This window comes from Cucurbita pepo, chromosome LG02 (assembly GCF_002806865.2).
Source record: "Cucurbita pepo subsp. pepo cultivar mu-cu-16 chromosome LG02, ASM280686v2, whole genome shotgun sequence".
Classification (NCBI taxonomy): domain Eukaryota; kingdom Viridiplantae; phylum Streptophyta; class Magnoliopsida; order Cucurbitales; family Cucurbitaceae; genus Cucurbita; species Cucurbita pepo.
In genome coordinates, this window is record NC_036639.1 from 657,632 (window position 1) to 681,897 (window position 24,266).

Consider the following 24,266-nt stretch of genomic DNA (forward strand, 5'->3'; position numbering starts at 1 on the left):
CCCACAGAAATGGGGTCACGTTTGAGCGATGGGATCACTAATGTTGCTTAATAGCTAAGTAAAAAGCTTCGAATTTTTTTTTTTTTTCTTGTTTTTTGTTGAGATATTTCATAATTTAATTTATTTTATTGCTAGATATATAAAGGTTGAGATGTAATATTTGGAGAATTATGAAATATATCTTAGATATTATATCTTAATATTATCTTTTCTGATCTATAGTATATTTTATTTTATTCTTAATATTTAATTAGTTTACATTTTTTAAAGTATTTAGTTGGTAGTTGTTTTTTTTTTTTTTTTTAATTGGTTGTTTGACATTTTGCTACCGATTACTAATAAAAAAAATATTACTTTTGAAAAACTAAACAAAGGAGATTAACTTTTCATTTTATTTTTATAATATAAATAAGTTTATTTATAGGTGAGAAGTAAAAAGTAAAAATATATATATATATATCTTAATTATAAAAAAGTGTTTATTTAATTTTCGGCCCACAAATTCAATTGCAAATGCAAGTTGGGCAACGGTCAAGAAAAAAAGGGCATTTCGGTCATTCACAAAAACATGGACAATAATTTTATTTTATGTTATTTTTTTTAATTTTTCATTGATTATTATATAACATCGACGTTACTCGAGCAAAGCCCTCCACGACTCCCGCCAGCTTCCATTCCACTTCCACTTCTCTAACGGTGCGATTCATTATTTACTGCCCTCGTCGGGCAGCCCGTTTTTCAAAAAGTTCGAGGGCCCACTGAATATTTACAATATTACCCCTGTCCTCTTCCCTTTCACTTATTTAACTTCTCATTCCTCTGCGTCCCGCCTCGAACATATTACAAGCTTTCAATTCAACAGCCATGGCTACCGCTCTTCTTCGTTCCACTGTTTTCTTCTTCGTTTACTCTCTGCTGATTTTTAACATCGCCGGTGAGCTTCTGTTCTTAATTTTTCATTTTTTGTTATCTGTGAATCTTTTATCATCTTCGGTCGCTTGGTTTGATCTACCATTTTGTGTGCATGTAATCTACAAATCTGATTTTCTGGTAATGTTTATTTAGAATTTGAATTGGTTTCTTTGTGAATTTTTTCGTTGCGTCAGTATTTTGGAACATTGATTGTGATTGTGATGAGATTCTAGAACAGGGGAAAGAAATTGAAACAAAGAAAGAGGATGGTAAATCTTCGAAAAAGGAATCGAAAGAATTGTTTGATTACCTTGAAATTATCATTGCGCGAGCGGAATTTTTTATTTGAAATGCTTTGTTGTTCAGATTCGCAATCGTTCATCGGAATCAATTACGGTGAAGTCGCCGATAACCTTCCTCCGCCGTCAGCGACGGCGAAGCTGCTTCAATCCACTTCAATCGAGAAAGTTCGACTATATGGTGCGGATCCGGCAATCATCAAAGCCCTAGCAAACACAGGGATCGGAATTGTAATCGGCGCTGCGAATGGTGACATTCCAGCCCTAGCATCCGACCCGAATTTCGCCAAAAATTGGGTTAACGCCAATGTAGCCCCCTTCTCTCCAGCGAGCAAAATCATCCTCATCACGGTGGGGAACGAGGTGATAACCTCCAATGATCAAAATCTAATGAATCAGCTCGTGCCGGCAATTCAGAACCTTCATAACGCTCTCAATTCGATGTCTCTGGGTGATATTAAGGTTTCCACTGTGCATTCCATGGCAGTGCTCCGCCAGTCAGAGCCGCCGTCGTCGGCGCTCTTCCACCCGAACTATATGAGCGTGTTGAAGGAGCTATTGGAGTTCAACAATGCCACTGGATCCCCATTCACTATTAACCCATACCCATACTTCGCCTACCGGAGCGATCCGCGGCCGGAGACTTTGGCCTTCTGTCTTTTCCAGCCCAACGCCGGCCGCCTCGACACGAACACCAATATCAAATACATGAACATGTTCGACGCTCAGGTGAGTTCATCGATCTTCGAGCCTGTTCTGATTTGTTTCTTCTTGGGATTTTCAGCTATTTATATATCGATTTTCCAGTAGGATTTAATTACGCCCGTACACATTGGAAAAAATATCTTTTTTCAAATAAATTGACATTGCAATGAAAATAAATAGTGGGTGAAAATGATTTTAATGATATATTTAAGATCAAATAAATAATAACATTTATAGGTCATTGGTTAATTTCATGAAATTAATATTTATTTTAACTTTATATCAGGTGGATGCCATAAGATCTGCGTTGAACTCCATGGGATTCAAGAACGTAGAGATTGTGGTTGCGGAGACTGGCTGGCCGTACAAAGGCGACGGCGACGAGGTTGGTCCGAGTGTCGAGAATGCGAAGGCATTCAACGGTAATCTCATCGCGCACCTACGATCCATGGTTGGGACGCCATTGATGCCGGGAAAATCAGTGGATACATATCTGTTTGCGCTGTACGACGAAGATTTGAAGCCTGGGCCTGGTTCTGAGAGAGCTTTTGGCCTGTTCAAGCCTGATCTTACCATGACCTACGACATTGGTCTTTTGAAAAATGGCCAGGTAACGGAGAAACCCCCAAATAATCCTCTGAAGTGTTTAGTTTTTGCTTTACATTTAAAAGGGTTTTCTTTGTTAGTTTAAAAAAACACATCGGGTGGGGCGGAAATTCAAATCTCGACATCTTTTTTCGAGAATATATGCCTAAATCAATTGCTAGGCTTCGATGGTAATGTGAGGTGTCAATCGAATTCCTCGATTCAAGGATTAGGTGATAGGTGAGTGTTGAGAATTATTGGAGATGAGTCTCAAGTTGGTTAATTAATTTAGTGGAAGATCATGGGTTTATAAGCGACGAATACTAACTCCAGTGGTATGAGGCATTTTGGGGAAGCCCAAGTCAAAGTCTTTAGAGCTTATGCTCAAGGGGACAATATCATACCATTGTAGAGAGTTGCTAAATATTCGTAAGTAGAGTTTTGTCAAACAAATTAAGAATATTCTTGGCCTAAATTTTGAAAGATTAGTTGATGGGTGAATTGCTACGTAGGACATTGTTGAACACGTTAAGTATATTCTCGACCTGAAAGATAAAGTGATGGGTGAGTTGCTAAGTAGAACATTGTTGAACAGGTTAAATATATTCTCAACATGGGTATATAGCATATTAGACATAAAAGAACAGTCACATGGTTGACTAAGATCTCAACTAAACTATTAAGTTGACTAATAAATTTCCTTTTTTTTTTTAAAGAATATTAAGGGAACTTTTCTAATTATTGTGAAACGAAGTGTAGAACACTCCAGCTGCTCCTAAAACACCAGTGACGACGCCATCGTCCCCAGCAAATCCATCAGCGAAAGCACCAACAAGTCCAAAGCCAAAGGCAGGAGGAGGCTCATGGTGCGTGCCTAAGGGCGGCGTATCAAACGCCCAGCTTCAGGCCAACTTGGACTACGCCTGCGGCAGAGGGATCGATTGCAGCGCCATTCAACCCGGCGGCGCCTGTTTCGAGCCAAACACCATCGTCGCACACGCCACCTACGCCATGAACCTCTTCTACCAGACCGCCGGCCGATATCCATGGACCTGTGACTTCTCCCAGTCTGCCACTCTTTCCTCCAACAATCCAAGTGAGAATCAAAGCCATTATGAATCTTCATTTTCAAATTTTTAATTTTTTAATTTTTTTAATTTTAATTTTATTGATTTTGCAGGCTACAATGGCTGCAATTATCCTGGTGGGAGCACGTGATGCAATGAGAACAACGGGATTATTACGAATTTCCAGCTCATTAAATATGTATATTTTCTGATGGTTTTGAATTCTTCAAAATAATTATGTATATTTTCCGTTGTAAATTGTAATTATGTGTCATACTCATATGAAGTGATATTCGGAACTGACTTATATATTATTTCGTCAAAAGAAATTATTTTTTAGGTATTTAAAAAAAGTCTTTAATTTAAAAAATTAAAGGAATTTTTTTATATTATAGCTATGGAACACTGACTCTCCACAATGTGGCTTTGCTTTGGGCTTTCGGGTCCAATCTGTTAGACGAACACGACTTTCAACAATGGTAATGATATTGTCACACTTTGAAGGTAAGCTATGTAGCTTACCATTGGAGAGAGTATTCCTCGATTATGCAGGCGATGAACCAAATCTATATACACAATCTATAAATTGGAATGAAAAACAGTTGGAAGTTCCGAATAGTTCGTTAACGTCGGGTGAGTGCAAAAAAACACCCAAAAATGTGATTCCGGAAATCGGAGTAGAGAGAGAAAGATAAACAGAAGGAAAAAATGGGTACAAGAGAGAGGGAAAGAGATCTAGAGCTATTGATCCCAGTGGCTACAGTTTCTGAAAATGGAGCCTCCAAATCCTCCTCCGTTTCCACCGCCGCTTTATCTCATCATCACTCCGGCCGTGAGGTCCGTTTTCGCTTAATTTTCTTGCTTAACGTTGATCTTTTTCGCCCCTAAATTTGATTGTATTTGTATCCGAGATTGTTCCTCCGATTTTCGTCCGCGGTTTCTTACTCTGTAATGGTTGAAATCGAGTTAACTATGTATGAGAGTGCTAGATTCACTGAGTCGAGTGGATTATCGATGAACGCGACGCTTTTTTGTACTCTATACTGGTTTCATTCATCAACCGTTGAACACTAAAGCTTCGGTTCATGGATATTCTAGGCATTTGCTAAAGTCATTCGTAGCTGGGCGTCAAAGAAGTTCATGACAGGATGGTAAAATCTTCTAGTGTTCTTTCAAATTTTTGTGGAATAAATGCATCTTTTCTTTATCCCGAGCATTTCTGGTAGTGTTTATGGATTTATTCCATTTTTGTTGTGTAATTACGAGATGACTGATAGACTCTAACATACGGAGTTTGTTTAGTGACTGTTTTCTCTGGTATACTTCAAGAACAAGAGTTAATTGTGCAGTGTTGATTCTTAGCATTTAGGGCTTTGTTTGCAGCGTAATTCTTCTACCAATCGCTATTACATTTTACATCACGTGGGGATTCATTCGTTTTGTTGATGGTTTCTTCTCTCCCATATATGATCATTTGGGGATCAATATTTTTGGTAAGTTGAAGAGGTAATCTTCCCCCAAAACAGCAGAAGAACAAGTTTTAAAAGGAATTTTCCGCAGTTGATTTTGGGTAGAAATTTCTGCAGGGCTTGGGTTTATTACCTCCATCACATTCATCTTCCTCGTTGGTATTTTCATGTCATCTTGGTTGGGAGCTTCTGTTCTTACTCTTGGTGAATGGTTTATTAAGAAGATGCCATTTGTAAGCTATATTTACACGGCCTCAAAGCAAATTAGTATTGCAATATCACCAGGTAAAAAAGCATTGAAATCTTTACTAATCTGATTTGATAATCGTATTTGACTATTTGATCATCTTCCTCAGATCAAACTTCAAATGCCTTCAAGGAAGTAGCAATCATCAGGCACCCTCGTTCAGGAGAATATGCTTTTGGATTCATCACTTCCTCCGTTATTCTTCAGAGCAGAATGGAAGAGGAAGAACTCTATTGTGTTTATGTGCCCACCAATCATCTCTATCTTGGAGACGTAGTTCTTATGAGTTCCAAGGACATCCTGAGGCCTAATCTGTCTGTCCGAGAAGGAATTGGTATGATCTCTCCCACTCAAACATGAAATTAACTGTCTCATACGAGCATAGTTCCTATATATCAATGTTAATGATCCAAAAAAAATCTAAATAATGTAATAGTCTAAGCCCACCGCTGCTTAATATTGGCTTTCCCTTCAGGACTTCTCTTCAAATGTTTTTAAAAAACCTATGCTAGGAAGAGGTTTTCACACCCTTATAAAGAATGTTTTGTTCTCTTTTCCAACCAATATAGGATCTCACAAATAATTAGTTCATATGTTTGGCGACAAGTATGAGTCTATATCTTAATAATTATGATTAGTTGATATTAGTAGACCTTACGTGTAGTAGAATGTTGAGAATCTTCTGTTGCAATGTGATTAGTATGAACATGGGGTTGGATGTTCCTTTGTTTGGGTGCAGAAATTGTGATATCCGGAGGGCTGTCAGTACCTCAAATACTGACCACAGTGGATGCAAGAGCACTTCCAACAGGTGGAATTCAAAAACTGTGCAAAACCAAAAGCAGTATGGTATGATGGTGAGTGGAAGATGGAAGTTTCTACAGTTTGTCAATTCAGAATGCTGAATGGTCTGTCCAGTGTGCTCCTCCCATCTGGAGCAGCCATCTGCTGCAGCTGTAATGGCGCAAGATTTGGTGCTGCAAATTTTAAGTAGCTCAAATTCTTTAGAAACAAACCGGAACAAATGTTTATGATTTGGTTGTTTGTTTTTCCTCCAACATTCTTTCTTTAACTCTGTTTAGGAAACCGTCCACCTTTTTTATGCATACAACTTGAAACCACACTTCTCGTATCTTCATAAATAAATTATTAAATCATGTTAGAAACATCTCAATCAGTTTCTCATCCACGCGAAAACACATAAAGGCATTTAAATGTATATTAACTGCTAGTAACGATTCTGGCCGCGCTTATGGTTCTATTATTAAATAAAATGTATATTATGCTCAAATCACCATTTATAAAATGTATATTATGCTCAAGTTCCGTTGTATTATTAAATAAAATGTATATTATGCTCAAGTTCAGAGGAAGGAAAGAGTGTCGTCGAGGACGTTGAGCCTCGAAGGAGGTGGGTTGTGATGTAGGAAGGAAAGAGTGTCGTCGAGGACGTTAGGCCTTGATGGGGGTGGGTTGTGATGTCCCACATTAACTGGGGAGGAGAACAAATCACCATTTATAAAATGTATATTATACTCAAGTTCCGTTGTATTATTTTATATCACCATTTATAAAATGTATATTATGCTCAACTTATGGTTCTATTATTAAATAAAATGTACATTATGCTCAAGTTCCGTTGTCGTCCAGCGGTTAGGATATCTGGCTTTCACCCAGGAGACCCGGGTTCGATTCCCGGCAACGGAAATTTTTGTTTTTTTGCGGCTAAAAGATTAAATTATATTTTAAAATAAGTGGGACAAACACCATCCAGCGCATCTAGTGTAGTGGTATCATAGTACCCTCCCACGGTACTGACCGGGGTTCGATTCCCCGGATGCGCAATTCTTTTTATTACTTTATTTGAACAACCAAATACTCATGAATTTTTCTATTGTCAAAATTGGAGGACTGAGAAATAGTTCTTTCTTTTTTAGGATAAGACAATGAAATGTAATTCACAAAAGTATTTTCATACGATAATATATACTTTTCATTCACCATTTGAGACGTCAATAAAAATAAATATATAATCAATCATGTACAATAACACATTGTCCTAACAAATTTTAATTTAGTCACCCACACAATTTTGCCGTTTATAAACTTTTTCAGACGGTTTGAACTTCATAACGGTGCATGCTAGCCTGTCTTTATGGCTAGTTTGATGTCTCGCGCAGTAACACAAAAGTTTATCATTAACAAATTTTAATAATTGAGAAGTTGTTCTCTCTAAAGGGGCACATTGTTTGGGGAGTACTTTTTAAATGAACAAATTGAATTAAACAAAAACTGAAGGAGAGAGCCTAACGTTTGAGATGATTGAATTAAACATTTGTTGTAGTTTGAATAACAAATACGATACCTAATAAAAACTATTTGTTAATCACTATACAGTGAAAGGTATTACACGAAATTCTTAGCTGAAACAGATATATTAATGAAAAATTACTATCCACATTCAATCTTAAAACTTTATCCTGTTACAACTAAATTGGCGCAGTCACATATTTTGAACCATTTAATCATCATTATATGCAAAATTATTAATATACGAACGGTAAAAAAATGTTATAAATTTTGAAATATATACGAACACGGTTAAAATAGAAAAGAATCTTACAATCTCACGCATCAATACAAGGGATGTTTTAATGGGAATTTAACAACGTACGTAATTAGCTTAATTCACAATGAACAAACCTTAGATTCAATAAGTATTCACATTTAAGGGTAAATTTAAGAACCACCAGAATCCGTCTCGGTCAATGTCGACTCTGCGTCTGTAGAAATGGAACGGCTTGCTGTGAATTGCTCAGAACACCACAAAGCCTGGGTTGGATATTGAATCACCTAATATTTGACATGGATAACAACTGAAATATAATGAGTTACCAAAAGAATCAGATGCATTTATCCAAACAGTGTCTCAGAAGGAATGATAAAAAAACGAAGTGACGAAGGAAGAACATAGTTCTGAAAATCGATCACAACCCAGCTCAGACGAATGCACCAACTAATCATAGACAAAATTCTCATATGTCCAGACATAATTTCAGGCAAAACATCATCATGGCCAAAACAGATTAAACCCACTTGACCATTCACATTATCAACAAATCCATAGAGAAAAGCTAGAAAAATAAATCTTATTGAATGCTTATAACCATCAGGAACCCACAAGAGGGGAGTGCAGACAATCAACACGGCATCAGTTCAGACCGCCCGTCTGCTTTTTCTCCTCATTGGTCTTTGCAATTCATAGATGGATAAGAATGATGTTGAACAATTGACTGATTTGACAAAGACTACTTAAAAAGAACGAATAAATTATATAATTACTAGGCCACTCGGCTGAATTCAATTTAGAAAACGTAACTTTGGATAATCGGGAAACGATCGCATTTTATATTCTCATGGCAAGGCATCAGATAATAAGCGGAGATGTAGTCCACATTAACTTCAGTGTGTAGGATAAGAATTTGATGCATCATTTGCCTGCCTCAAAACAATTTCAATGGTTGTAAAATCCCAAAAACTTGATCAAATAAATAAATCTTAGGAAAAATAAACGAAAGAAAAGCATTAATGGCATCAGATAATAAGCGGAGTTGAGTCAACACGGAACATCAGTATATCAATAAGCGAAAATGATGTGTTCATCATATGCCATTCAAACGAATAAATAGTTCACAAAATCAAAATAAAAGACAAACGATAAGCAAGGTTTTCTAAAATTTCGGCAGGTCCATTTGACTCCAAGACAAAGATCAATATGAAATGAGCTGGTAAGCCAACCTTTCGATATTTGCACCTATTTTATCCCCTTGATCTTTTCATTGCGATATCAAGAAGAGGGTAAATAAGATGCATCTGTATCATTCGAATAGAAAAACGCAGAACATCAAGTAAACAAAAACCATTCGTGGAACAGAGAACAATCGCTCGATCTGAAACCACAGTGGAACCAGAAAATTTGAGAAGAAATCCGCGGGAAATGTAACAAAATTAGAAGAAATCAAAATAAAAAACGAGAAGAAGGAACTGGCCGCGTTGTAGATCAGAATTTTTATCAGAGATCAACAAAGAAGACGAAATTAGGGTTCGAAATTCCAAACTCGAAGGATTGAAGGTAAGAGGTAAGTACGTGAATGCAAAAAAGAAAAAAAAAATAGAAAAACAAACGATGGGTCGGCGGTGGATATGGAGTTTTGAGTCCGAACGCATGTATTTATAGCATTTAGGAACATTAGGGTTTGGGCTTTGCAGCACAAGGCAGCCTTTTTTTTTTTTTCCTATTATTTCCGTTGTTTTTAGAAAAATTCTTTTTAATTTACCTTTTTCTTTTTACCCAACCAACAATTAAAATGTTTTAATAATTATTATTTTTTTAAATTTACCCTCACATTTATTATACTAAAATAATAATAAACAAATATTTATTATTATTATTATTATTATTATTATTTTCTTATCTAATTGTGAAGTGGGCGAACACTCAACTCATAATCTTTATGACGCCTACGACGTGTGATGTATACACTATTCCAAAATGGTCTATTAATTTGAAGAAGATCTCTAATCTGAGATTGGCCCCTGAGTTCTTTAGAGCCGAATAGAACCCACGAAGTTAAAAGAATTCTAAATGACCAAAGAAGATAATGAAATAATTTCGCAATTAAATCAAAGTCGGGGTGAATATTTTCATATGGGGCCTCAAACAAAATTCAAATAAATAAGAGGATAAGCGCTAGCCGTACATGCATAGTAGATAGAAGAAGTTTCGCCAAGTATAAACAACTAAAAAAAAATTGCATTTATATTTTTAATTTTTAATCATAAATGTCATATTAAACTTTTATCAGCGGGTAAAAAATTTGTATGTTTATTTATTTATTTTTTGTTTTTGTTTTTGTTTTATATATTATTTATTTGACATGGAAATTTTTATAAAATTGAAATATCTAAAAAGAAAATTACCCAATATATGGAAGGAAAGAATTCCTGAACTTTGTGAATCTAGAAAACTCCATTGGTGTAAAGGGTAAAAGTGTCAAATCCTCCTATATTTACATGTAATTGAAATTCGATATTGTCTGGGGTTTAAAAAAGAAAAAGAAAAACTAAATCTAGCAAGAGTTAGTTCTCTCCCGCCACGTGTTCACCGGTGTTGGATGGGTCCCTCTTCATTTCCGCCGGAGGCAAAAAGGAATCCATCGACAACCCACAGATGTTAAAATCAACCTCTTCAATTCTCCAATTCTCTTCTATTTTCCTCCGGTGGTTGAGTGTCTCGCCGTACCGGTGCAACCTGGCCGTCGTCCGGCCGCTGTGAGCGATGTTGATGTTGTCGACGTACTGGTAATCCTCAATGGTGGAAGCAATACTGGTCTCCCAGAAAACTTCGTTTCGTTTGCCGGCTTTCATTTTGATTAGCTTGGTGTCCTCGAATTGGATGAGGAGACCTGTTCTTTGGCTGAAGTAGCCCCAAATCGTGTGGTGAACAATCTCCACGTGCGGCGTGCTCTGTGATCTTAACAACTCTGATGCCGTCTCCAGCTTTAGAATGAAACAATCTTCTTGGTTTACGGTTCTCTCTCCAATGCACACGGCGCATTCGAACAGATTTGCCGTGTGCCGTGGATCTAATCCCTAAATTTCATGTTTATATCAACCAGTGTCAACAGTGAGATGACTAAAAGTCCACCAAAAACAGCGCAATAAGTCCTAATTTGAACTATAATCATTTAGTTAAAACTTTCCACCTTCGTCAGAGAAGAAAATGATCACCTGAAAGAAGCGGCGGAGAGGTCTGGGAGGACCTTTATTGGCATGGCTGGGCTGAGAAGAAGACTGGTTCCAAGCGATCTTGCCGTCGCTTCCTGCGCTGATCTTGTAACCAGACACCACAAGTTCGAGATACCAGAGGTCCGGATTCTTCTGCCAAAGCACAAATCCACCGACCTCACATTTCCCCTTCATCTGAACACTGTCTTCCCCTTGCTGCATCGCCGATCCCAACATCTTCACCTGTCCCACCGCGTACATACTGTTCACCGAGTTCAATGCCGCCTGTCCACCCGCCGCCGCCACATACTGATGTACAATATACTTGGCTGTGGACGCCTCCTAAACATACAAAGAATGCATGATTCGCTTTGATTTTATTTGAATGTGCATCGAGAGAGAGACAGAGAGAGAGATAAACGGAATCTTACAATGGAATAGTCTCTGACAGAGAAGTTGAAGGTGAGATCGAGATGGACCTGGAACGGAATTAAAGGAGTGCCGACGAGCTTGAGGAGAGCCATGAACTCGTTGTTGGAAGCGGCAGAGAGATGGGAGGAGGATTTGCCATTGTTGATGTTAGTATTCGCGGCGGATTGAGCCTTCATTAAGGCGCGAAGATTCCGCCAACGGAGGGCGGCATTGGTGCCCATATTGGTGAACATTTCTTCAGGGATTGGGACCTCCAGAACCGTGTCGAGTCCATTTTCATGGTCGACATTGGGACAGAGCTTCCTCATGGAAGAGAAAAGGAGACAGATGAGACGAAGAAGAAGAAGATGAAGAAGATTATTGATGAAATGGTTTTGGTTTGAATGGTGGAAGGGGGGAGCGGGATGGCCCTGTCCTCGCCGCAGCGAGGGGTGGGGGGTGGAGCTTTGTTAAGGTAAGCGGTGGTTAATGGAATTGGGAGGGGGAGGGGGAGGGAAGGGGAGGGGGAAGGAGAAGGAGTGGGATTTTGGGGAGGTAGTTTCTTCGCGTTGTGGTCCTTACGCGTAGGTGTCGTACTTAGAGGTCACGATTTTATGACCGCCCACTCACTAACTAACTGCCTTTCTTTTATTGGCTTCCTTCTTTTTACGCCTCCGTTACCATTGTCAATTGCAAATTCGTCCTAAAAATTAATAATCGTTTGGAATAATTAACTTTTAATGGAATTAGGTAAGAATTAAAAGTGTTTTGTTATTCTCTTCTATTAATGTGGAGTCCGAGCGTCCCTGTTGGTCCCCTCTACAATTGATGTGAGATCTTATCCTTCGCTTTTGGGTCTAGCGTTTCACTGTCATACGGTTTGATGTATGGCTCTGATACTATTTGTAACAACCAAAACTCATCTACGTCCTTATAAAAAATGTTTTGTTCTCCTCTTTAATTGACGCGAGATCTTACCACTCTCTTGGGAGTCTAGTGTCCTTGCTGTCACGCCACCCGGTGTCGGACTTTGATACCATTTGTAACAACCTAAACTCATTGTTAGTAGATATGGTGTGATGTCCCACATTGGTTGGGGAGGAGAACAAACCACCATTTATATGTGGAAACCTTTTCTTAGTAAATGTGTTCTAAAGGCTTGAGGGGAAGCCCAAAAGGACAATATCTGCAAGAGCTGGATCTGGGTCATTACAAATGATATCAGAGCCAGACATCGGACATCTGGGTCATTACAAATGATATCAGAGCCAGACACCGGACGATGTGCCAGCTTTCTCGCTGTGCCAGTAAGGATGTTGGCCCCAAAGGGGGGGTGAATTTGAGGACGGTCCCACGTCGATCAGAGGGAGGAAAGAGTGTCCCACGTCGATCAGAGGAAGGAAAGAGTGTCGTCGAGGACGTTGGGCCTCGAAGGGGGTGGGTTGTGATGTAGGAAGGAAAGAGTGTCGTCGAGGACGTTAGGCCTCGAAGGGGGTGGGTTGTGATGTCCCACATTAACTGTGGAGGAGAACAAATCACCATTTATAAGGGTGTTTGGGCCTCGAAGGGGGGTGGGTTGTGATGTAGGAAGGAAAGAGTGTCGTCGAGGACGTTAGGCCTCGAAGGGGGTGGGTTGTGATGTCCCACATTAACTGGGGAGGAGAACAAATCACCATTTATAAGGGTGTGGAAACCTTCTCCTAGTAGACGACGTGTTCTAAAGCCTCAAGGGGAAGTCTTGTTCTCACCATTTATAAGGGTGTGGAAACCTGGGGAAGTCTTGTTCTCACCATTTATAAGGGTGTGGAAACCTTTTCCTAGTAGACGACGTGTTCTAAAGCCTCCTGGGGAAGTCTTGTTCTCACCATTTATAAGGGTGTGGAAACCTTCTCCTAGTAGACGACGTGTTCTAAAGCCTCAAGGGGAAGTCTTGTTCTCACCATTTATAAGGGTGTGGAAACCTGGGGAAGTCTTGTTCTCACCATTTATAAGGGTGTGGAAACCTTTTCCTAGTAGACGACGTGTTCTAAAGCCTCAAGGGGAAGTCTTGTTCTCACCATTTATAAGGGTGTGGAAACCTTCTCCTAGTAGACGACGTGTTCTAAAGCCTCAAGGGAAAGTCTTGAGGGGAAGCCGAAAGAGGACAATATCTCTACTAGCAGTGGATCTTGGTCGTTGCACATGATATTCTTTAGACTTTACCTTCTATTTTTTCTTGTTTTAAAAGGTGTCCAAAGGTTTAGTTTAAAAAAGAATTTTTAACACAAATTATAACTCTCCATAAAATTTATTTATTTTTATTTGTTTAAATTGACTAGGCTAAAAGATAAAAAAGGTTTTAAAATTTTTTTTTATAGAGGTTAAAATTGCAATTTAATTAATATTTTATATATCTAACCTATATATATATATATATATATATATATTTTTTTTTTTCATTTTCTATTTTGCTGATTTGGTGGGAGAAGGTCAAAGCCGAGGCAACAGCTTTCTCTGGACAGGGTTAGACCTCGCTTATCTCCGCCGCTAACGATGAAGGCAACCCTGAAGACTAAGTACGACGTAGACAAAAGCGGCGCCGTCTCGACTTTGGCCATTAACGCCGGCGATGTCAAGCTCCGTGCTTCTATCACTGACGCTACAATCATCAACGGCCCTAGTTTAAATGGCCTTGCTCTTGGTGTCGAGAAACCTGGCTTCTTCATGGTCGACTACAATGTTCCCAAAAAGGTACGCCGACTGTTCCACTTTGCAGATTCAAATGGCTCTTTGATGGCTGTGTAGTGGAAATAATTTCATGAAGTTAAACATAATATTGATTCATTGTACTGCCTAATTTAATTTGAAACATATTAGATTTCTCTAGAATTCATTTTCCCCTTTCGCATCGTAAAATCGAATCTCGTGCTAAATTGTTTCGCTATTGCATGCGATTGTACAGGATTTGCGCTTTCAGTTTATGAATACTGTGAAGGTAGTAGAGAAGCCTTTGAATTTGACTTACATCCATAGTTGGGGCGACAACAGAACAGTTCTGGACGGGACCTTAGTCTTTGATTCAGCTAACAAGGTCTCTGCTAATCACGCTCTTGGCTCTGGAAATTGTAAATTGAAGTACAGCTACGTGCACGAGGGGGTGACCACTTTTGAACCTTCTTATGACGTTGCAAAGAATTCGTGGGACTTCTCTGTATCAAGGAAGGTTTATGGCGACGATGTACTCAAGGGTACGTACCAGACTACAACCAAGGCACTGGGACTAGAATGGACAAGGAATTTGAAGTCAAGCGGAAATTTCAAGGTAAGTGATTGTCATTATATTTTTATAATTGTTTGAATACTTGTTGATTGCGTAGTTCAGAATATGTGGATATGATAGATTAGTCACGCAAAACGAGGAATTCAGGACAGGCCAGTTTATTCTAATTAAACATTTGTTGAGTTTCATATAATGTAATATATTGAACCATGTCTGTGAAGTGCACATCCCTTGTGAAGTTAGAATGGAATTGAACTCTGGCTCGAGCTGTCTACTCTTTTCAGAACACACTCTACTTGAAATAATCTTGCAGTTGGCCAAACAGTGAATACTTATTTGAAAGAATGTCCGGCCTGGAAGTTCTAATGGCTGCACAGTTTATGAATATTTTTTAGCTCAGACTATAAAATCAAGCTTTCATTATCCAGTAAATCATCATTCAATGATCATTGCCAAGTAACTTGAGGTATTTAGAGCCTCCCTCACGCAAGATCAATCAAGCCCAAACCAACTAAACCAGTGGATACGCGCCTTCTTCCTTTCCTACCCAGTCTATTTATAGTAAATTTGCACAGCTTTTCTATATATCCTTTATACTCCTATAGTGTTCCTAATAGCATTTCTATCACAAAGGACTGGAGATTTGGGAGGAAGTTCTCTAGTTTTGTGGATTTGAGCTTCCGAGTGGAAAGCTTTGATAAATGCAAAGTTTTATGTCTCATAGAGCCAATGTTGGAGCACTGGGGATCTTCCTATGGACTAATGGGAGTAGGCCCTGATACCATGAATCAAAAGAGACACAGGGTTTCCAATTGGAATCACTTGATTTTCTACTGACTTAGCCTGAGGTAATCTGATGTTTGGTTTGTGGTGAGTACTATTGGGGACTTTGCCATCTTATCTTTGAAAAATCTCCCTCTCCCACGTGGGGGGCTTGAGGGAATTCAGGACATATTTATTAGTCTGGCCATGCGCAAGTGCAGGATTACAAAAAAACAAACAGGGTAGTCAGCCTTTTGAGTTAGGCTCCACGTTTCCGAAATTGTTAACTTAACTATTAACTTAGGTTCGAATTGGTTAATAGACTAATAGTTGGGGGCTGAGTTTCACAATGCAGATTGAAGTGTTGCATTGAGATGAAACACTTTCTTTACCAGTAGTTGCAACAGAAGGGTTTATTCACCGTGAATTATATTCAAGATTTCTAGGAAGTCTTAGACTCCAAGAAAATTTTCGTGTTTTCGGTTAGTGAAAGTATTTCCAGATGATTTCATACCTAGGTTTAAACATGTTATAAGAAGTGTGGCAGTGCACTGACATGGGGAAGTTGAGTAGAGGGAAAATACCTGCAGCCTGCATGGTCGAAGTGGTGGTTCTAGGCTGAGGTTCTTGTTGAGGATCGTTACGAGGAAGTCCCACGTTGGCTAATTAAGGGGATGATCATGAGTAAGGAATACACATTCTTTGATAAAACTCTAGTGGCACCCGAGTCAATTAGCTCAGGTAGTGTATGAGTTTTTCCACAACCCAAGCAGCGATAGCAGCCTTCAATCTTAAGCTCTAGAAACCAAATGATGCTCGTTTGATCGTTTCAAATGCCGACGTTCACATCAGCCCTTTTAACCCATGTTTTGTTGTGCAGATTGTAGCATCAGTCAATCTGGGAGATGAACCAAAAAGGCCAAAAGTAACAGCAGAGTCGACATGGAACTTCGAAGTGTAATTTTCAAACCAATCTTTGCTTTAAATTCCTGTTTGTGATTCATCGTGGACATGGAGTTTCCTAAATACATTGATGTTTGAGTCTCGTAATGTTTTGTGCACTGAAAATGAACGCACCATTGCATCAAAAACCTCACTGATCATAAGAAGTAAGAACTTTCCCAGTTACGCATTTATCTTCATCTGCTCTTGATTCTCAGGAGATAGTTTAGGGCTTTGTGAAAAATTCCAAGAATCGATGAATTTTATTAACTTCTAAGGCAAATAATCGACCAATTATTGAGATTGCAAGGAAATAAAAGTTGTCACGTGCCTCTTATAGAATTCCGTGAACAAAATGAACTTAAAACCATTTATTATTTAATAATTCCATTAAGCTAATAACCTCAACAATATTGGTTAACCCTTAACCAGGAAAAGAAAATATTGATTAATGATCTCATCAAGATATGCCAATCTTTCTATAAAAAAAAAAAAATAATAAAAAAAAATTTAATATTAGTTTTTATAATTATTTTTTTTAAAATCTAATCTCTATTTCTTTTTTCTTTTTCTATAAAGTTCGAAAATTATCATTATTATTGTTCATTATTATTATATTTAAACTATTTATAATTTTCTTAATTATTTATAGTATTTTAATTACGACAGAAAAAACAATGTTATTTATTTATTTATTTTTATCTAGGATAAATTAAGGAGGACAATAACCGACAGATCATCAAAAAATAAAAATAAAAATAAAAAAGGAAAAAAAGAAAGAAAAGAAAGAAGAAGAGAAACGAGTGGGCCGGGCCGACTTTTACATTTATTACCGACAGATCATCAAAAGATTCCGTGGAGTCGTCCAAGAAACAGGTAATTTTGGCGGGCTTGCTTTGCTTTGTTTGTTTGGCCATCTCGCGGTCCCTAAACTATAATAAAAGGCTGCCTTTGCCTTACGAGCCTTCACAAATATTTTCGAATTCGCTTTGCCGCCACTACAATCTTCTCTTACCGCCTCCGGATTCTTCATCTACTGCTTTCAGGTCAGTCACTTCTTCGTCTTCGATTTTTTTGTGACTTTTTTTGGATGGATAGCGACGACGATTTCCAGTTACTTTCGTCTCCCGAGCTCGATTTCCCTCTGGTTTCCGGGAGGAAGTTGAAGCGGTTGAAGAAGGGAAGTGCTGTTGTCTCCGAGGATTTTCCGAGGGTTGATGATCGATTTTCGAGTGGGGAGATGGGGGAATTTTCGAGGATCGATGATCGGTTCGATGAAATGCGTGAATTGAGTGCGACGGAATTTGAAGCGGATGATTCTGATAAATTGAACGGCCAAGATCTGGATGACTCCGATGAGCTTCGACAATCGGGATCTGGATCGAGGGATTTGGATGAAGGTGGTGATTTGGAACCTAATCTTGGTTTGGATGGGGAGGAAAATGATTCTGGAGTGGAGAAGGCCTTGGAATTTGATGGTGTGGCAGGAGTTGATGAAAAAGCTGAAGATCAAAGTCTGGGCGTAGGAGAGGAAAGTGGCGAAGTGATGATAGATGAACTGGAGAAGAAACGGCCTAGTTTGGATGCGTTCGAGGACGAGAGAGAAGCAAAGAGGAGGAAATCTAAGAACAAACGGCTCAAGAGCAGTGGGGAGCCTGGAGATTTCAACGAGACTGCGGTCTCCAAAAGAATTCTTGAGAAGGTATGAATCCTTCAATGTTCTTAACTGTGATAACTTATGTGGATATTTCCCCAATTTCTCGGCGTTTGCTTACTTCATTTGCTTATATTTTTCAGGAGAGAAGAGAATACGTTGAGCAACTCCGCGCCGAGTCTCAGAGACTCTTGCGAGGTAAGTACTGTATCTAACTCTCAAAATCATGCTCTAATTCTTCTGAAAAACCATCGATCTTTATAATAAAATGCCAAGCATAAGCATCATACTTTCCCATTTACATTCTCAACTTTTTAATTTGATTTCTTGTTAGATACTAGAGGAGCAGCATTCAAGCCCATGCCACTTGTTCGGAAGCCAATATCTTCAGTTTTGGAAAAGATCCGTCTAAGGAAGCTTGAACTCTCTAGGAAGTGGGTATTCTCTTCTTAGCCATACATGCAAATTTAACCATGAACTTATGTAATATTTACGCACGCAGATCCACCATTATCAAGAACGCCATTTTCGACGACGATGATGACGATGGATTCACAGAGGTCGTCATCAAGCATCGGTTATCTGTAGAAGGGAGATCAGATTCTGTAGACAAAGAATGCGAGGATGTGGATCAGGTTGCTGCAGATGTGGAGGACCAAAAAGATTCATTGTGTATAGATGAACGAAGTAATGGGAGAAACATGCCCTCAGACAGGGAAAGGGTTAGATGCTTCCACCTCTCCTTCCCGTGTCATTAATAAGCTTAATTAGTTTATCCTTAAGCAAGCTGTTACTTTTTTTGTCTGGTACACCAATTATTATGCAGCTTGCCCTCACTTCTAAATGGAGTTTTTCACATGCTTAAGAGTAATAATTCTAGTGGTAGAAGTATTGGGTTGGTCTGGTTGAGCCATTACAATAGCTAAGACTTGAAGGAAGCTAAATGACATGTTATTTTCTTTTTATGTCCTGACTATTTGGCACAACTTATAATTCCATTTTTGGCTGCAAGGATTGTCAAATTTCATGTGTAATGAAGTTAGGATTTCAAATGTGCAACTGACTTTGATGCAGTTGTTCCCTTTATGTAATACAGGCTACCGATGCGATTTCAGAAGCATTTCGGCCTCCTGTTAATGACACTCAGGTATTTTCATTGAGTGAGTTGTGATGATGTTTTGTGTTCTGTCTATATTATGAGCAAAATTAACATGTCTATCATGTTCTAGGAACTCTTTTCTGATTCCCAAACAAGCAATGGAGATGATATATCAGATGAGATGTCCAAAAATCCTCTGCAAGAAAATTTTACGCCGTCTGTATTGGCTATGAATTTAAAGCTTGAATCTGCACCTCTGGATGATGTGTTGGATGAGACATCCAGCAGTCGTCTGCAAGAAAATTTCACGCCATCCGTCTTGGCAATGAATTTGAGGCTTGATTCTGCAGCCATTGATGATGAGTAAGAATGTTGTCATGTACTCATTTGATAAGTTCATGATCCTTCGGTTTACATATTGGTTATATAACTTAACTACTTTTGGTTTTTGTAGATCTGATGAAGAAGATAATGACAAGGAGAATGTTAATCCACGCCCACATGATTCGTCAAATTTGCCCTCATTGGAGAGAGGGGATCCTGTTAAAGCTTTTGTTGATGATGAAGCTGAGGAAGAAGATGACAGTGACCATGATATGCGCTTCCAAGATGAGGAGGAAGACGAGGACTCGGATTCAGAAGAGCTTAAAGATATGATAGCAACTGCGTATGAAGAAAATCCATTAGACAATGAAAGACGTAACGAACTCCATCAGAAGTGGCTTGAACAGCAAGATGCTGCTGGAACAGAAGATCTTCTGCAGAAGTTGAAATGTGGCTCAAATTTTAGCAAACCAGTTTTGCTGGAAGATGAAAATAACGAGGGAGAAAATGATGATCTTGAGTTTTGTGAAACAGCTGAAGAAGATTTACTTCCACTGAATGTGGCTCGAATGAACATTAGAAAAGTGAAGCAAATGCTTCCTCAAATGTATACAGATGAGGATGATCAGTACATGTCTGATGACGAGGAAACAGAGAGGAGGCTAGCAAGAGAACTCATATTTGATAAAGCTGTAAGATTCAAGCTGATCTTTGATGAACTAAGTCTTTTATTTATATCTATGATGATCTGACCATTGTTCTGTAACAGGATGGAAAATCCACATTCCTGTCACCTGCTGAGGATGAGAGCACCAAACAAGTCTTTGGCCTTATCAAAAAGCTGAACGTTGTGCCTGATATCAAGAAGAGACCCAAAGCTCAATGTAAGATCTGCAAAATGTTTCCATCCATCCCTTATACTGTTTAATCCTTATATGTCGTCTCCATTTATGCAGCGCTTTCGGATCCTATACTGTCCGGTGTGGGCAAGAACACATCTTCAAAGGTATGTGTGTGTATAATCTCTAAATTCAGAAATGCGTCACCTATTTATAAAACTAACATAACATATGTGATGCAGTCATCTTTCTTAGGCCGAAGTTCAAACTCATCTCTTTCTTCATCCCACAAGCATGGATCATCAACCAACGGTCGCTCTTTTATTTTTGGTCGGGACAATAGCAATAGCAGGAGTGCAATTCCAACAATGGAGGAATCTTCTGAGGAGGTAAGCGAATATTACATTAGTTCAATCCAAACTGATCAACGTTCCTTGGTCGGTCGTGGGCGAGGTAACAACTTCAATGGCTTGGCTTTGCAGGGTCAGTGTGAGAATAAACCAACAAGAGTTTCTTCAGCCAAGTTTAGTTACTCTCAAGTGAGACCGAGTGCACAGAACACGGCGCCCGAAACTAAATCGGGCAGTTCATTGTTTGATATATTAAGGCAATCTTCTTTGCAACTGCAACGCAAACCGTGCACTTTCGGTGAGGAGTCTACCCAAATGAGCTCTGCATTTGCGTCATTCAAATTGGAGAAGACGCACATGAAGAAGCTAATAAAGACTGAAGGCAGATTCTAATTCTCAATGCATTATTTTGTTTCTGTTGGTGATGTTTGATGCCAATTCCGCTCAACGTTTCGTTGGGTGCTGACTTTCCCCACGTTTCTGCAAGTAATCAAGATTTTTGGAAGGCCACACAACAAAACCAATTAGAAGGCAAATTTGGCTTACAATTTTGATTACTTTAAATTGGTAGTCTGACATATAAATTTTGTTTTTAAAAAATAGTAGTAAATTCAAACTCGATAGAATCAATTACGAAATTAGTCTCTCTTTTTTTTTCTTTCTTTTTTTTTTTTGCAAATATATGAACTTTGAACTTCGTAGGCAGATTTGGTTTAAGATCCAGTGATTGTGGGCCTCCCCAGAGGCCCATTAACAGCATCATTATATCTTTCTTGCTCCTTTTCTAAGGAAGTTACGAATTTTGATACATTGCCTTCATAACTCCTCTCTCTACATATTCCTATCCCTCTTTTCTTTCAAAGTTTTTTACACCAATGACAGTAAAATGACTCGCTGCTAAAAAGAATGGGAACTTTCAACCTCTCCAAAAAAACCTAAAATAGCCTCAAACTATGGTTAAAAGATAAAAGTTTCTAAAATATTACACAAAATCACTGAGTTGGAAGCACAAGGTCAGACAGGAAGGTGGACACCTTTTTTTGCCATGCCATCCAAGGTGTCGTTCAGCGCTTGACAGAGACCAATAATCTGAACAGATCAAATAAAATAATTACAGTGGATCCACATATCAAAAACGAAAATAATAAAATATATACATATTTCATATCATTTTTTTCTTCTAAATATAATAAATGCAGATATCTAAACTTGGCCAAAACATATGCCAACCAATTTAAGTGAACCAGTTTTTAGCTTTCAAATAGAAACGAGCAATAAATGGATAGAAATGAAATCCATTGAAAATACCTGTTCATCCCATTGCTGGAACTCTTCAATATCGTCCTCAAAATTAATAACAGCTTCGACCTGATTAGAAGTTCTATAGGTAAATATAATATATGAAAAATGTTTTGACGTCTAATTAATACAAATCATTTTACTTTTAATTTATTCATTTATCGGAGTCTGAATGCGACCTCCTTTTTGGGTGAGGGGAGGAGAAAAAAGAACCTGGTCAATTGAACCCCTCATTCTCTCTTCGCAGATCATTCTTGACGCTATCTTTTCAGCCTAAAAACAGAGTCAAATTTAGAAAGCGAAATGAACTTAAATAAGCCAGTCAAATTGAGCATCTGCTTGTAAACCAGAGGCAGCAAATATCAAATCAATTTCTCTCTATCTCCACCAAATATACACGTACACTCTCTACTTGGCATTCTCTAACTAGACCTTGATGCAACTATCCATCTTTTGTAACTTATTTGTCTTGAGAGTAAAATTTTGAGAGCTCCTTAGCTTGAATCTGTAAGGGATCCCTTTTATACTTTTTGTCATTATCAATGAACCAAGCTGTTTACAATTAAAGACCTGCATGCTACTATTTGTTGTTCACAAGTCTCAATTACAAATAACTATAAAGAGAGTATAAATTTATAATTATAAACAATAACTATAAAGCACAACAAGAGCCATAATACAAAGCCAAAGCTAAGAGCCACCTAACATCATTTGAAAGGCAATGTGGATCAACCATGCATCTTGTTCGTGCATAAAGATATAAATTAAACGGAATCATAGGGTACTTCAAAATAAGAGAAGGATTTTTTAGTATTCTTGGAATGTATTTCCTTAAACAGGTTTAGCTGGGACCTTCTTTCAAAGGAGTTTTATAGTTATTCTTTTTCTTTCTTTCTGTTGTTTCGAGTAATTGAGAGCTTTGGTAGGTTACTGATAGGATCCATTCTCTCTCTCCTCTTTATATTAAAAACAAAAGTAGTAATTGAAGGATAATTGTTACCCAAACAGACAGTAAGAAACTACTTTAAAGATCATTAGCAAGGGGTTTACGAAGTTTTGTCAAAGCGTTAAGAATAATAAAATATATCACACACCTTACGAGAAGGAATGCCCAGCAAAGTGCCCAACTCTTCAAAGCTGCCACAAGAAAAGCCAAAACATAATAATACAACGAGCAGAAATAGAATAAGGAAGAGAAAATATACTACAGTTTTACACATTCAACCTTATATTTGTGTAAAGTTTGCTTGCACTGAGAAGATTATGCTCAATCATAGCACGGTCCAAAACAGTAAAATTATCTGGCAGAAGGGCTTGCTGTTGAAGTGAGGTTAAAAAGAAAGGTTTTTAATAAATAATTTAATGCAGAATCCAGAAAGAAGTAGAGAGCAAAAACAATAACCTGATGTGGCTTCAGCTCTTTGGCAAATGCATCAATTTCTGGCTTTCTCAAAATTCTCTCCAAGTAAACCTAATAGTTCAATTTTACTCTCATTAATGTCAATTCAATAGAGAGAGAGAGAGAGAGAGAGAGAGAGAGAGGAACCTTTTGAAGGATTGGATAGATTTTTAACTTTGAGCAACGCTCATCCTAAGCCAAAATGTCAACATTTAGGGAAAACATATTTTGAAAATCACTCCCCTCCAAAATGATAAGTACATTCCATTATTAAAAATCGAATGACCTTGTATAATGTGGCAAGAACTCGAGATCGCTGTGGTCCAGCAGCAGCCAATATTGTACATGTCACTGCAGCAGATAAAGCTTGTTCCAATGCTTCTTCGTTGATCTCTCTGTGAAAAAAAAAAAAATAATAAAGTAACTAACAACATCCATCTCTATAATGACTATACTAAAAAGACAGTGGCCGAAGAATAATAATTACTAAGCAATATCTTTAAACATCACCAAGAATGATTTTACATTTTTCATTTAGAAAATAGTAAGTTTCTAAATTCAACAGTAGAATACAAATCATAGCATTGTGTTGAAACCCATATATTAAAAGTACGTAGGCACGAGACTTTCTTTTACGATGAAGGCACAAAATTGTTCAATACATTGAGAAAAAAAGTTGCAGAAAGGAAATAAAAAAAAATAAAAATAAAAATAAAGTTTGCTTTCGCCCATGCATAAGCATTATCTTTAATACATCACACAAATGATTTTACATTTTTAATTTTGAAAATAGCAAGTTTTTAGATTCAACAGTAGTATACAAATCATAGCATTGTGTTGAAATTCAGATATTAAAA

The 24,266-nt window shown here is 38.0% G+C and overlaps 6 protein-coding genes and 4 non-coding genes across 11 annotated transcripts in view; 6 read left to right on the forward strand and 4 right to left on the reverse strand.

Annotated features, from left to right (window-relative positions):
- Nucleotides 1-662: 662 nt before the first annotated feature.
- Nucleotides 663-3,882, forward strand: LOC111788780 (glucan endo-1,3-beta-glucosidase 7-like). Its single transcript, XM_023669283.1, has 5 exons — nucleotides 663-934; nucleotides 1,279-1,940; nucleotides 2,203-2,526; nucleotides 3,261-3,597; nucleotides 3,682-3,882. Exons 1-5 carry the CDS (start codon nucleotides 865-867, stop codon nucleotides 3,717-3,719), a joined length of 1,431 nt encoding a protein of 476 aa, XP_023525051.1. The 5' UTR covers nucleotides 663-864; the 3' UTR covers nucleotides 3,720-3,882.
- Nucleotides 3,883-4,115: 233 nt separating this feature from the next.
- LOC111788781 (protein LIKE COV 1-like) lies at nucleotides 4,116-6,416 on the forward strand. The gene is made up of 6 exons (XM_023669284.1): nucleotides 4,116-4,405; nucleotides 4,667-4,719; nucleotides 4,952-5,061; nucleotides 5,155-5,322; nucleotides 5,394-5,618; nucleotides 6,024-6,416. Exons 1-6 carry the CDS (start codon nucleotides 4,277-4,279, stop codon nucleotides 6,137-6,139), a joined length of 801 nt encoding a protein of 266 aa, XP_023525052.1. The 5' UTR covers nucleotides 4,116-4,276; the 3' UTR covers nucleotides 6,140-6,416.
- Nucleotides 6,417-6,919: 503 nt separating this feature from the next.
- TRNAE-UUC lies at nucleotides 6,920-6,991 on the forward strand. Its single transcript has one exon. It is a non-coding gene; the product is annotated as a tRNA-Glu (tRNA).
- Nucleotides 6,992-7,057: 66 nt separating this feature from the next.
- On the forward strand, nucleotides 7,058-7,128 carry TRNAG-CCC. The gene has a single exon. It is a non-coding gene; the product is annotated as a tRNA-Gly (tRNA).
- Nucleotides 7,129-8,704: 1,576 nt separating this feature from the next.
- Nucleotides 8,705-8,786, reverse strand: LOC111789448. Its single transcript, XR_002814346.1, has one exon. It is a non-coding gene; the product is annotated as a small nucleolar RNA R16 (small nucleolar RNA).
- Nucleotides 8,787-8,871: 85 nt separating this feature from the next.
- On the reverse strand, nucleotides 8,872-8,958 carry LOC111789449. Its single transcript, XR_002814347.1, has one exon. It is a non-coding gene; the product is annotated as a small nucleolar RNA R16 (small nucleolar RNA).
- A 1,327-nt stretch (nucleotides 8,959-10,285) lies between these two features.
- LOC111788996 lies at nucleotides 10,286-11,985 on the reverse strand. Its single transcript, XM_023669607.1, has 3 exons — nucleotides 11,503-11,985; nucleotides 11,075-11,413; nucleotides 10,286-10,936 (listed from the first exon to the last, which is right to left on the reverse strand). The coding sequence occupies exons 1-3, from the start codon at nucleotides 11,809-11,811 to the stop codon at nucleotides 10,424-10,426; spliced, it is 1,161 nt and encodes a 386-aa protein (XP_023525375.1). The 5' UTR covers nucleotides 11,812-11,985; the 3' UTR covers nucleotides 10,286-10,423.
- Nucleotides 11,986-13,913: 1,928 nt separating this feature from the next.
- Nucleotides 13,914-16,634, forward strand: LOC111789393 (outer envelope pore protein 24, chloroplastic-like). Its single transcript, XM_023670154.1, has 3 exons — nucleotides 13,914-14,212; nucleotides 14,424-14,783; nucleotides 16,384-16,634. Exons 1-3 carry the CDS (start codon nucleotides 14,015-14,017, stop codon nucleotides 16,462-16,464), a joined length of 639 nt encoding a protein of 212 aa, XP_023525922.1. The 5' UTR covers nucleotides 13,914-14,014; the 3' UTR covers nucleotides 16,465-16,634.
- Nucleotides 16,635-17,372: 738 nt separating this feature from the next.
- Nucleotides 17,373-21,519, forward strand: LOC111788661. The gene is made up of 11 exons (XM_023669089.1): nucleotides 17,373-18,147; nucleotides 18,243-18,297; nucleotides 18,434-18,533; nucleotides 18,602-18,821; nucleotides 19,196-19,246; nucleotides 19,329-19,561; nucleotides 19,653-20,214; nucleotides 20,292-20,406; nucleotides 20,479-20,528; nucleotides 20,604-20,750; nucleotides 20,844-21,519. Exons 1-11 carry the CDS (start codon nucleotides 17,536-17,538, stop codon nucleotides 21,102-21,104), a joined length of 2,406 nt encoding a protein of 801 aa, XP_023524857.1. The 5' UTR covers nucleotides 17,373-17,535; the 3' UTR covers nucleotides 21,105-21,519.
- The window catches only part of LOC111788664 (COP9 signalosome complex subunit 4-like), a 6,284-nt gene continuing 3,508 nt past the window's right edge, over nucleotides 21,491-24,266 (reverse strand). The window contains exons 7-14 of one of the 2 annotated variants that reach the window (XM_023669090.1): nucleotides 23,696-23,804; nucleotides 23,557-23,601; nucleotides 23,413-23,481; nucleotides 23,236-23,327; nucleotides 23,105-23,147; nucleotides 22,224-22,283; nucleotides 22,020-22,079; nucleotides 21,491-21,800 (exon numbers count right to left, since the gene is read on the reverse strand). In XM_023669090.1, coding sequence (XP_023524858.1) covers nucleotides 21,726-21,800; nucleotides 22,020-22,079; nucleotides 22,224-22,283; nucleotides 23,105-23,147; nucleotides 23,236-23,327; nucleotides 23,413-23,481; nucleotides 23,557-23,601; nucleotides 23,696-23,804 — 553 coding nt within the window. In that variant the 3' untranslated portion in view covers nucleotides 21,491-21,725. Of the gene's footprint in view, nucleotides 21,801-22,019; nucleotides 22,080-22,153; nucleotides 22,284-23,104; nucleotides 23,148-23,235; nucleotides 23,328-23,412; nucleotides 23,482-23,556; nucleotides 23,602-23,695; nucleotides 23,805-24,266 lie in introns of both variants that reach the window. The other variant, XR_002814196.1, reaches the window with a different exon arrangement.